At 48.3% G+C, this 13218-nt stretch overlaps 1 protein-coding gene across 1 annotated transcript in view; it reads right to left on the bottom strand.

Moving 5' to 3' along the window:
* Positions 1-218: 218 nt before the first annotated feature.
* LOC119395952 (chromatin modification-related protein MEAF6) overlaps positions 219-13218 on the bottom strand; it is a 31021-nt gene continuing 18021 nt past the window's right edge. The window contains exons 6-7 of the mRNA XM_037662980.2: positions 10020-10152; positions 219-642 (exon numbers count right to left, since the gene is read on the bottom strand). Of these exons, the coding sequence (XP_037518908.1) occupies positions 627-642; positions 10020-10152 (149 nt within the window). The 3' untranslated portion in view covers positions 219-626. The remainder of the gene's footprint in view (positions 643-10019; positions 10153-13218) is intronic.

Here is a 13218-nt window from a genome sequence, read left to right as displayed (position 1 = left end):
GGACAACTATGGCATCAAGATCGGCCGTTCTTGTGATCTCCTAACAGCTTTCACTGTAAAAGGAAAATATTGGCCGACAACCGAGGAAACAAGGTGCATTACTTGTAGACGTCTGCTCCTCAATGCGTTCCTTCCACTAACATATTTTCATTCCTTGTATTATTTCAAAGAGCCATTCCTTCAAAAATCAATGTTCACAGAGCTCTCACAGCCATAACTATAATGGGATGATAGCTTTAATGCAGCAACTACATGATGCTACAATCTGCACTGTACAATGCAACATCACATTTACAACTTGCAAGAGCATGCGCTTGGGCATGTTGCTAATCCATCGTAACGTTTTTTATCGTACCGAAGTACATAGGATGAAAGGTACACGTACACAGCACTATACTACCCTCAGCGATGCATTCGTGTGACATTCATCCTGCGTTCTTCAGTGCACCGAAAATGTTACACATTTTTACAAGGTCTTAGTTGACTTCGCTTCAGATGGATTCACAGCCGTGGAGGCGTGAGCCAAGCTGTTCCTTCCATGATGATGACATGACTGGTGCCAACTTATGGCCAGTAAAAAGAATGGATCCTTGTGATCATGTTCCGAGACTAAGTTCCACAGCTCTTCACTCGTCCACAGCCCTGAAAGAAATTGAGAAACGAAAATACCGATGAGCGACGTATTCAACGTACTTTTCGAAAAGAATATGAAGACAATGAAGATTATATATTATTTATTTATTTATTTATTTATTTACAGAATACTGTCAACCCTCCTTGAGGGTTATTACAGGAGTGGAAAAGATACAAACATTATACACTCAAACCTCATCATAACAAAGTTGCACCTGCCACGAAAATAACTTCGTTATATCCGAAAATTCGTTATAAACGTTTATTTGTAACACTGTAGCTATGACAAGACTGTTCTTCATTTACTTCGTTATAACCGATAATTCGTTATATCCGTTTTCGTTATAACGAGGTTTGAGTGTACAAACATACAAACATTATGCAAACAAGATAATGCAATGGCAATACAAGAGTACATTAGAATAAAACGCACACAAGAGTAATGACATCATCGCGTGCAAGCGTCGCGATCATGGGAATCACTAATGAATACAACATACAAGCACAGGAATACACTGCCTACAACCAAAAGATGAAGAAGATAAAATAAAACGTTAAAAGAGTGTATGCAAGTTACCCGTATGCAAGTACCCGTATGCAAGTAGGTTAGCACATAGAACTTGGGAGCACCAAGATCAGATTTTTAACACTTTCTAGAGATTTTTTAACTGTTGGCTGTGCTACAGTAGCTGAATCAAGCGCATTCCATTCTTTATTACGTGAGGAAAAAAATGAAAAATGGAAGGTATTTATCATTGCAAATATTGGGAAGCATACAAAACAAGCAATGTTTGTCAATCACTGTTGCTCTGTTTGAACATATGATATTACCGTATACTATTGCCGATTATAAGTCGACTTCGATTATAAGTCGACCCCCCAACTTGTAACCCCTTCTAGGGGAAAAAATAGTTGACTCCGAACACAGCCTCATGCTGCGGCCACAGCTCACCAATAAGTTTTTCAGAAGAGGAACTGATGCAAAGAAACATTTATTTGCCCATGAAACATTGCTTACGACTCGTCGTCGCTTGAGAGAAGGACGCAGTCATGGTCATTGCCATCGTGTGAGCGACTGCTGCTGCTCGCCGTCGGAACGGGCGCCAGTGGTACTGAGATGCCGCACGTGGAAAACGCCGCGCGGACCATGTCGGTTGGCAGTCCATACCAGGCATCGTCGACCCATTGCGCCACTTCATTCAAAGAAGTGCGTCTCCTCGACTGCAGGGTATCATCCAGACTTTGGTCCGCGAAAGGAATGGCATGTAGCAGTGCACGCGAAGATCTTGGTCCTTTGTTTTCTCCATTCCCTCACGCACTTTTCCGACACATCAAACTTGCGCCCTGCTTCAACGTTGCTTTCCGACTCTGCGTAGAGGATCGCTTGCCTCTTGAAAGCAGCGCTGTACTGTTGCCGCCGTAGCGGTGGCATCTTGGCGTCCGTTTGGCAGCGTTGCAAATCGTGCTCACCACTGCTCGCAAGCGAAGCGAAATGCAGAAATGGCGAACAGGCGTGAGTGCAAAAAGACCCAAAGACGCTTGTGGGCGCATGCGACTGGTCATGTGGTTTAGTTTCCAGCGAAGTGTTGTCAGCCCACACGGCGCTGTCAGCTTTTCTGTGAAAAGCCGATGGTTTGTCAACGAACGGTTTCTATTGTATGAAAACAAAACTGCAGGGCGCATCGCAAGATAAATTCCTCTTTATTCATAGGGCATCGTTCGCCCTCTATCAAAAGTTTGAAATGCTGCTTGCAAGACCGTGTTTCCCAAGCAGTTCACAGTAATGCCACGCGGCGGTGATTTTTAAACGCACTCCGTACTTTCACCTCGCGTGGTTTCACTATAGTCTCGCGATCGTCGTGGCAGATCGCAAAAATGTCCGGCTACGGAAGCGGCGCGCGCGCGTTGGGAGATAGCTGTTGCCGCGACTCCGCTGCCTCTGTGGCTGATGTTATCGATGTGTTGAATAGCAGGAAATCTGAGGACGACGACCTTTCGTCGGACCACACAGATAAGTCGACTTTACGATTCCGCATATAGGTCGACTCCAATTATAGGTCGACCCCCGAACTTTGGAAGGTCATTTTATGAAGAAAACGTCGACTTATAATCGGCAATACAGTCGAACACGGATATATCGAACCCACATGTATCAAATTTTCGGCTATATCGAACTCGTAAATTATCCCCTTGAAAATCCTTTGTAAAAGTATAGAAATTCGCACGTTTATATCGAACGGTATTTTTACCCGCCATCAGATATATTGAACGGCGTGCGAGCTGGAGGGTGCGCTTCGGCACTCGCTGCACGCGGCACCGCACCTCCGGCGACATCTGAAACGCTCGCAAAACGTGAGGGCGATAGGGCTCGGACTGTACTCCTGTTGGCACGTTCTCCAACTTGTGGAACAGCTTTTTTTTTTCTTCTTTTTTTCTCTTTCTTCTTTTTTTCTCTTTCTTATGCTTTCTCTGCGTTACCGTCGGCAAGGAGAGCAGGAACGAAGGAGCCGGTGGCCTCCTCCTTTCGCCTTTTCTTTCTTTCTTTTTTGTTGCTGTTTTGCGAGTTTTAATCAGCCAACCACAGCCCGCGCCTTTCATAATAGCTCAGCCAACCACAGCTCACGCCTTTCGTACATCGCTGCTGCCCTCGCAGGTAGCCGGGTAGCCCGGATAGCCATCGCCGCCATCGCGACTGATAGTGAGCGCTTTCTTGGCGGAGTCCACTTCCGCGATTTTTCGCATACCACCGCATTCCTCTTTTGCGTGCATGCTGTGCGTGCTGTGCAGAGGCGCTATGGACTGCTTCAATTTTCGACTTTTCGTGTAGCAATGGCCAGTGTCAAGAAGCGCGAGAACCTTGACTTTGCGACGAAGTTGAAAGCCATACAGCGCGCTGAGGCAGGAGAAAAAAGTTTGACGGTGGCGGACGACATCGGGATACCACGGAGCACTATGAGCACCTTGCTGAAGAACAGGGCGAATATCGACGCAAAGGCGGCGGAGCAGCGAACGTCGGTAGCCTGTCGTGTGCGCGTTCCTGCCCATGACAAAGTAGAAAAGGCACTCTATGCTTGGTTCCCTCTTCCCAGCTGCCGTACCACCCGAGGTGTCTGCGGACGATTTCGTGGAAGCGGACTGCAATGTTCAGGCTATTTGAGCCTCGCTGGCGAGGACATTGTAGCTGCAGTCGCAGGGACCCAGGATGCCCAGGCCGACAGCTCGTGTGACGAGGAAGATCGTCCGGACGAGGTGGCGGCGACACGCGCGTACTCCGCCACTGAAGTGGCGGCAGCGTTCGGCTTGATTCGCCGTTGTTGCGGCGACATGGAGGGAACCGGGCTGTTGCACCTGGACAGCCTCGATAAGATCGAGGCCAGCATCTTCAACTTCAGTTCGAAGACGAAGAAGCAGGCCAAGATAAGCGATTTTTCTTCATGCAAATAAAACGTTCTGTTGCATCGTGTGTGCGGAATTAGTTGTCAATTCTTGAATGCGCCAATTGTAGGTGATCGTCCGCCACTGGTAAGGTCTCGGGGCCGGTATTTTTATATATCGAACTAATTCGCGATCCCCTTCGAGTTTGATATATCCGTGTTCGACTGTATACGGTAATGACATCATAGCACTGCAGTGGAATGCATTCCCATGAGCCAACTGATTACATACCATGTAGACATGTGTCTGAATCGCAAAAATTCTTAATTGAATCAAATACAAGTATTTGAAAAAAATGAGCTTGATCGAAAGTTTCAATAGCAGTCATGCAAGGTTTGGCAACGGAGTGGATGTCAACAATGCTTTCCTGTGATGTGGTGATGAGGTACTGTATTTGCTCCCATAATGATTGCACTGACATAATGGTCACAACCTTGACTTGTCACCAAGTCTTTTTTTCTCTTTGCAATGATCACACCCCAAACATGCTGTCGCGGCAATGGTGGGTGTGGCCGTTATGACGCCTCATGTTCTTAGTTTAGCGAGGCGGCCACTGCACAAAACAGTGCGGTGGCACCTTGCTTTGTACCATTTTTCCACGAGTGCGTAATGCAAGTTACACATTTGCCGTTAAAGGCTACCGAGTATGCACTCAAGCATCGCGCACTGCCCCACACTGTTTCTCTAAGTGACACTAGATCCACCGTGCCTTGAAGCAGTTGGCAAGAACCCACAGACGTGTGTAGGGGTGCGGGAATGAGCACAGGTGCATCGCCAACACTCTCACCCACACATTTGTGTTGCCACACATAGTGCATGACTCGACGACACAGGGCTTTGATTTGTGGTCGCTAAAACACCGGCACAGTACTAGATCACAAGCATTTGGCTTGTTTTCGGTCCAGTGTGATCACTGGCACGTCCGAGCCTGGCGATAGGTGCTTCCTCTCTGTCAGCGTGTATCATCGGATAAAGGCAGCGCTTCCCTCTTCATACACCACTATGTGATTCCCGCTTCAAACTTGTCAGAACAAGTGTCAGTTTGCCACTATTTATGGTCATGAAGTTATCCAGCAAGAAAATACTAGTAGATCAGCTAAGCTTTTCTCAGGCCTACAAGCAAGTACTACTCTGCCTCCACCAGTAGCACTCATGCACAAATTGGCATAGCGAGAAACAATCGGAGGTCCACATATATGGCAAATTTCGTTACACTTACCTTTATTATTTTTTTCATCCCGCTTTTAAGTTTAGCCATTGCAAGCAGGGAGGTCGGGATTTGCCAAGAAAGTGGCGCTCAGCAGCGGGAAAAATGAAAGACGCCTCCACGAATTCTCATTTCTGCGCAACTTCGAGCACCCTTCAAATCATCCATGCAGATTACACGACTTTATTGGGCAATTTTGGTTTCAGCTAAAAACTTTGATATACCATTGATCAAAGGCAGTGTAGATGAAGGCACTGAAGATGCCAAAAATGCAGTTTCTCACCCCCCCCCCTTTTTTTTCTTGCAATTTTCACAATCCCCTCTGTACGTGCAGTGCAGAGCAATTCATACAAAGCAAAGCAAACGTCTCCCTTAGAAACGAAAGGTAGGCCATCTTCAGTCTGATTCTTCCGTTGTTTACGGTAGGCACTGTAAGAGTTCCAACCTGCAGCTTGATTTCTCTCCCAAATATTTTACCCCATGTAATGATCGTACCCAAGTATCCGTCAATTCCCCCTACTCCCCGCTAAGAAAGTGTGATCATTAAAGGGGCCCTACAACACTTTTTCAGCATGGCCAGAAAACGCTGTCGATTGGTAGTCATATAATGAAAATCAGCACAATGTTCACTACATACTCACTACTGGAGGGTAATCACTTCAGTGATTCAAATAAACAAGCAGAAGCACATGTAATGAAACTTAATCACCACTGGAGGTACGCAGCAAAAAGGTTTAAGGATGGTTGTGAAACAGCTTCACTCGTGTGTGAAACTGTTCGTAAGTTTATTCCATTCTGTGATTGTCCTAGGGAAAAACGAGTATTTAAAAGTGTTATTTCGGGCGGGGAAAGGGGGTTTATATAAAGGCGTGCCTCTGCCTTTGTTTCGTATTTATGTTTTCGTTTATTGAATATGAGTGATGGCACAAGGAGGCAGTTCTCAGTTGTATTTAACCTAAATGTTGTTGATTTCGCCAAAGCGAAGAGCAACATGGCCGCTCAGAGCCAGTTTCGCGTTTCAGAAAGAAGCGTGCGCTATAGAAGAGAGCAGAAAGGCAAGCTGCAGGAGTGCAACCAGCGCAAAACATCATATCGTGGCCGTAGTGTGGTTCATCCGAAGCTTGAAGATACACTTGCCGACTCTGTGCGTGAAGTTCATGCATGCTCGCTGCCAGTGGCCCTGTAAACCATTCGCTGCATAGCCGTGGAGCTCATGCAGGAAGCTGCACCAAGCTCATGGGCGCATTGCTTCATGAGACGCAAAGGATTTTCTCTCCACCGGCGCACATCCGTCAGAAGTTACCGGAGGAGTTCAAAGAGAAGTTTGTCAACTTCCAGCACTTTGTGATCTGGCTTCGGGAGGAGAATGACTACATGATGGGACAAATTGGCAATGCTGATGAAACCCCTTGGACATGCCTTCATTTACCACAATCACGGAGTGCAGCGCCAAGGATGTCAAGCTCTTGCCCACTGGCAATGAGAACTTGCGCTTCACGATCATGCTTGCTTGCACGGCAGACGGCAGAAAGCTGCCACCGTGCGTCATCCTCAAAAGGAAAACAATGCCAAATTAAGCGTTCCCGCCTGGTGCTGCTGTTTGCATGAATGAAAAAGGCTACATGGATGAGGCCATGATGCTGGAATGGATATGAGTGGTGTGGAACCATCGGTCAGCTACACTGTTGCTTCCTAACAGTATGTTGGTTGTGGATGCATTTCGTGGTCACCTGATCGAAGCTGTGAAACGTGCGCTCGGCGATGGAAGAACGGACCTCGTCATTATACCAGGTGAGATGGCGTCCGCCCTCCAGCCGCTTGATGTCCTGTTGAGAAAGCCTTTCAAGGACAGAGTACAGCTAGGGTACCAAGAGTGGATGTCTGACAACCCAAAGGCGCCGATGGGCTGCCTCCTCCGCTTGAAACCATCTGCGGCTGGGTGCTTTCTTCCTGGCATTCTTTGCCAGATGCCACAGTTCAAAATTATTTCAAGAAATGTTGCATCAGCAACTCGCTTGATGGCACAGAAGATAACGCACTGCGGAAGGTGGTCGGTGACAAAGTGCCTTCTTCAGAAGACGGTGATGCTGCTTCCAACGAATAAGACCAGCTCCGATGGTGGATGAGGGGCACTAAAACGATGGGTGAGCAGTGTCAATACGAAAATAATTACATTTCGACGAGTTTTGGTTGTTTTCCTTTATTTTTTGTTTTCCTTCACCTAAACTTGGGGGGTCGACTTCTATTCCCATTTGACCTATAGTCTGGTTTATATGGTATATGCATTGTCAAGACGTTTATTAGCGGGCACTCGGCGACGGCGACAGTCAAAGCGGGGCCGACTCTCTGCACGAGGGGCGTGCTCTCAGAGAAGAGGACGACCCACTAGAAGGCGCTCAGAGGACTGAGTAGGAACGCTTCGCTACAATTACCCCGGGTACGAAAAGGGAGCCGCCTGGCGACCTAGCAGCTCGTCACTATGTGCATGTCATGGTAGGCACGCCACGTTGACAAGGTCGCGCCCTCGACGGCGCATATCCAAAGATGGGTCGACGGGTTCGATCAGGTAGCTGACCGGGGATGTGCGTTCGACGACACGGTAGGGGCCTTCGTATTTGGGCAGTAGTTTGGAAGAGAGGCCAGTTGCAGTGGTAGGGACCGAGAGGCATACGAGCGCTCCAGGAAGGAACGTGGGCGCAGAACTGGTGGTGTCCCCGCGAATGCTTTTCTGCCGCTCTTGGTTATACGTAGTAAAGGCCTTGGAGAGCTCGCGACACTCATCAGCAAGTCTGGCTGTGGCAGAAACAGGCGCACATTCAGATGGATCCGGCTTGTACGGAAGGATTGTGTCGATTACGTGCGACGGGTGCCTGCCATACAATAAGAAAAAGGGTGAGAAGCCAGTAGTGCTCTGAGGGGCGGTATTGTAGGCGTACGTGACGAAGGGCAGAATGGCATCCCAATTTGTGTGGTCGGCGGCGATGTACATCGAGAGCATGTCGCTGAGCGTTCGGGTGGTTGAAGCGTTCGGTGAGGCCATTCGTCTGCGGGTGGTAAGTAGTACTTTTGCGGTGAACAACGCTGCACTCTTTGAGAATGGCTTCAACGACTTCCGACAAGAAGACACAGCCTCGATCGCTGAGCAGCTCCTGGGGTGGACCGTGACGCAGCATGGATGGGTGGAGCAGGAAGGAGGCCACATCGCACGCTGTAGCCGCAGGGAGGGCGCAGTTTCGGCGTATCGCGTGAGGTGGTCTACAGCGACGATGGCCCAGCGGTTACCAGCGGACGTCAGAGGAAGTGGCCCATACAAATCGATGCCAGCGTGCCCAAACGGTCTGTCAGGGCAAGGTATAGGTTGCAGACCTGCCGGCGACAGGTGCGTTGAAGTTTTGCGGCACTGACAATCGATGCAGGAGCGAACGAACTTCTGCACGTAGCGGTACATCCCTCGCCAAAAGTACTGTTGGCGAATGCGGTGGTAGGTTTTCCATACCCCAGAGTGTGCACACTGCGGATCAGAGTGGAACGACTCGCATATGTCAGAACGCAGACTGCGGGATATTACTAGTAGCCACTGGCGGCCGTCGCCGTTCTAATTGCGTCGGTGGAGCAGGTCGTCGCGAACGGCAAAATGGGGGGCTTGACGACGCAACGCGCGAGTGGATGGTGTGGCCGATGGATCAGTCAGTAAGTCTATTATTGAGGCAGTCCATTGAACCTTGCGCTATTCAGTAGCGATGGTGTGAATGTCGATGGAGGAAACGACAAAGTGAGACGCTGAGCTGTGGGCATTGTCGTCAGGCAAGGAAGAGCCCGACAGGGCGTCGGCGTCAGCATGCTGGCGTCCGTTGCAGTACAGCACGCAGATGTCGTAGTCTTGCAGGCGAAGTGCCCAACGGGCGGGACGGCCTGAGGGATCCTTCAATGACGACAACCAGCACAGTGCATGATGGTCGGTGACGACATCAAATGGGCGACCATACAAATAAGGTCGGAACTTCGTAAGGGCCCAAATGATTGCCAGGCATTCTTTCTCCGTGATGGTGTAGTTGGTCTCGGCTTTAGTAAGCATATGACTTGCATATGCGACGACATATTCCGGGAACCCAGGTTTGCGCTGCGCAAGGACAGCACCGAGGCCAACACCGCTGGCGTCCGTGTGTACCTCTGTAGGGGCCGTAGGGTCGTAGTGGCGTAGAATGGGTGGAGACTTCAACAAGCGACGGAGCTTTGCGAAAGCGTCGTCGCACTCTGATGTCTGTCAAGACATTTATTAGCGGGCACTCGGCGACGGCGACAGTCAAAGCGGGGCCGACTCTCTGCACGAGGGGCGTGCTCTCAGAGAAGAGGACGAGTCACTAGAAGGCGCTCAGAGGACGACCCATTACTGAGTAGGAACGCTTCGCTACAGCATATATACAGTAGTGACTTCTGTCATGTCTGAAAGTGTTAAGTTATGCTGTACCCAATCAGTTGATATACAGAAGTGCTCGCAGTGTGCATTTCAAAATGCATGCTGTAAGCGACACGGCAGCTGAAAGAATCATGCTATGGCGTGCTTCCCACTTCTGTGCTCTTTTAGGAGTATACTGTGTCACGGATGTGCCTCACGAGATTTAAGTCAGTGAAGCACTTGCACTGGCAAAAACCATCCAATCCCATAAAACTACAACTTCGCGGCAAGTAAAAGGGAAGTGGCTTGCAAAGAGAATTTGCAGAATACTGAGCACTCAAGCCTTACCTGCGGAACTTCTTTGCGGACTTTTTGACGCTGGCTCCAGAGGACGACGAGGGTGTCGCTACACCCCTCTGGTGATGGTGATGCTGGGAAGCCATGGAGGCTGCAGGCAAGCCCCCTTTGTGTGACCTGGCACCTGCATGTCACGTCCAATACCAAGTGTCCAACTGGTTGCAGAAGTTTCTCACGTGGTTCCACTTAAAGGTTCACGACAACTTCTACACAAAACAGAGCTGTGCACAGGAAGCCATGCTATATGATGAGCTACAGTAAAAGCTGACAGTGGCCGACTAGATTTACTGATCGTGAACACGGCAGGCTATATGAGGAGGACTGGAATCATAGAGTATTCTCAGAGGCAGCATCGATTCAATTCCAGCAAAAAGGCATGGACACGATTCCTGGCCACAGCAGCCACATTAAAATGGCTGTTAAATACGGAAGAGCCTATGTACGCAGCGGTCCACTGTGAAAAGGGCCCTGCAACACTTTTTCAGCATGGCCAGAAAACGCTGTCGATCGGTAGTCGAGGCTCCCGAAAACATGTGAGCCAAACATTATAGCGCAGCATGTGGCCTGAAGTTTACAATTAATTCTTGGCTACCGTCTGCTGCTACGCTTCGAATCGTCACGAAGCGCACTGTTCATGTGATGAAATAGCACAGGGCACATAGCTCACTGTGCCAGCGCAAAACTTGTTGCAGCCTCCGGTCGGTGGTGGCTCTGAGCAGCCGCCACGCACTCCCACGTTCTTTAACAGTGGACCGCTGTGTACTCAGGTTCAGCTGCCCATTAAAGGGGTTCTTCGACATCCCTCAAACTTGGTGAAAACACTCATTCTACATCAAGAAGCCGTGATAACTGTGGCAGTACGGAGACAGTAGAGCACATATTACTTGAATGCTCCATGTACCGCGACGAGAAACAATCGTTTGAGCGACAAATGGACATGATTTGCCACGATCAGTTAACATTACACAGCATATTAGGGCCGGTTGCTCGGCCCTTCGAAACAGTGACAGGTTTTGCAGTCACTGTCCAATTACCTGTTAAGAACTGGCCTAGTCGGTAAGCTTTAATGATTTGACTATTTCACATAGAAAAGCTTCAACTTACATGACACCTTGGTTATAAATATCTCTCTATGAGGTTCACTTGCACATTTCTTTATATTCTTCCTTTTTATTATTATTGTTTTATTCCCTCTCTTCTTTAGTCTGTCAATCCCATTCCCCATCCCTACACAGAGTAGCATGCCAGCGGTATACAGACGCCGGCAAAAATCTCTGTTTTTCTAATAAAAAGTCTCTCTCTCTCATTCTACGGATAGCACACGCTGCAACAAACAAACTCAGCCAAAGCTTGTGCCAACTTCCAGCCGAGAATGGCATACAGGTACAGTCCCACAGTGGCAACGTAATAGCGGGGTTTCCAATGAATTATATTCTATGAGAGCTGTACCAGGACTGAGCGAAAACGACTTAGTAACCAGAAAAACTGAGGAACATATTAGAGGGCTTTTACTGCATTATTTTAGGTACGCATTTAGAAAGTGATCCTCACGTCAACTGCTTTCCAAGTGATTCAACTGTGTGCTAAGGTTTGACCTGTGCCTGCTGGTGTCTTAATCCCGTAAATATGTAAATAAATTCCCTAATCTTTACATTAAAGAGGCCACGCAAAATCTTTTGAGGTAATCACTGAATGACCACACTCTAGGAGTTTGTTGCCTCACGAATCTCCTGCTGCAGAAATGTTTGAAATTCGTCATGTACAAGCGGAGTTGCAGGGATTTGCGAGTCTTTTTTTTTTCTCTTCCTTCACTCCAACCAGCATGCTGGAGGTTACACAGGGAGGGATGACAAGGGGTTTTGTGCTTTTCAGACCACCGCCCCCGCCACCACGGAGCAGCACCTCATGGTGGCGGCCACAGTAGCTATGCAACACCAGAAGCACGACTGTCGTGCCAGAGTCTGGCTGGGCTCTGTGGTGCACACTGGCTTTGTCCCGTGTCACCTTGGCCGAAAGAATAGTAGTGCATCTTAAAGTGGTTTCAATTGACTAAACACCAAGCGATCTTTGCTATGGCATCTAACTCATGAGGTGCGTAGGAGAGAGCAAGCGTGTGATTGCAAGTGAACCAGTGGTTTTTGAAGCTACAATGCGCATCTGTAAGTGCTGTCGCAGGGGTCTCAGAACAAGCCAAATGACGGATTCAGGCATGTAGTGTTAAAAAATGGCACGGGTGCAGTACACCCTGCACCGTCTCGCATGAACTTAGGAGAACACGGAACATTAAGTAGATGACCGATGTGTGTGCCATGATAAAAGATACCTTTTCGGTGTTTTTGGAGGGAAGGAGGTTCACATAGTATTTGTTTCAGGGGCGTAGCCAAGGGGGGGGTTGGGGGGGTTCAAACCCCCCCGAAATTTTTCAGTTTTGCTTGCGTATATAGGCATGCACACATACAAACGTACGCATGAACATACATAAAGTATGGTTGAACCCCCCCCCGGAAAAAAATTCCTGGCTACGCCCCTGATTTGTTTGTTCACTGAACTCAAAACGAATACACTAGTAAAGGTATTACAGAGGCTGCTTTCGCAATAAGGAGATCAGCCAATGGCCAAGTGCTTCCCTTCTTCTACGTAATCATTCCCTTCAACTAGCATAGTTTGTCAAGAGGAGAGCAAGCAATCTCCAGCAGTGTTCGAAACGAAATTGTGCCCTAATAATTGTGCCCTAATATTTGTGCCCTAATAATTGGCTTATATGCTCACAGGAGCCTTGACTATTGATTGGCAGCTTTTTCTGACTATGTTCACAAAATGTTGCAGAGCCCCTTCAAACCTTAATATAGTAATAATTGATGGGGTTTAACGTCCCAAAACCATGATATGATTATGAGGGACGCTGTAGTGGAGGGCTCCGGAAATTTTGACCACCCGGGGTTTTTCGACGTGCCCCTTCTAAACCTTGACTTTAGTTCTTCACCAGTAGGCAACTCTCTAGAACAGACAGTTTTCGTGATTGTAAAGCTAGCTTTCCTGCTATGCAGTTTGCCCAGCTAATGGCGGCTAGTCACTCACTGCAAACAGCGTGTTCAAGCGCAGTTTGCTTCCACTATGATGTGAAAAATGTAGACTCGGCTCTCTTGACGTAACCACGCATAAAAGACAAGCCACATCACGTGCAACTAGG

This window comes from Rhipicephalus sanguineus, chromosome 6 (genome assembly GCF_013339695.2).
Source record: "Rhipicephalus sanguineus isolate Rsan-2018 chromosome 6, BIME_Rsan_1.4, whole genome shotgun sequence".
NCBI classification, from domain to species: Eukaryota; Metazoa; Arthropoda; class Arachnida; order Ixodida; family Ixodidae; genus Rhipicephalus; species Rhipicephalus sanguineus.
Note: the sequence above shows the minus strand (reverse complement) of the source record. Positions and strands in the feature narration are given on the sequence as shown.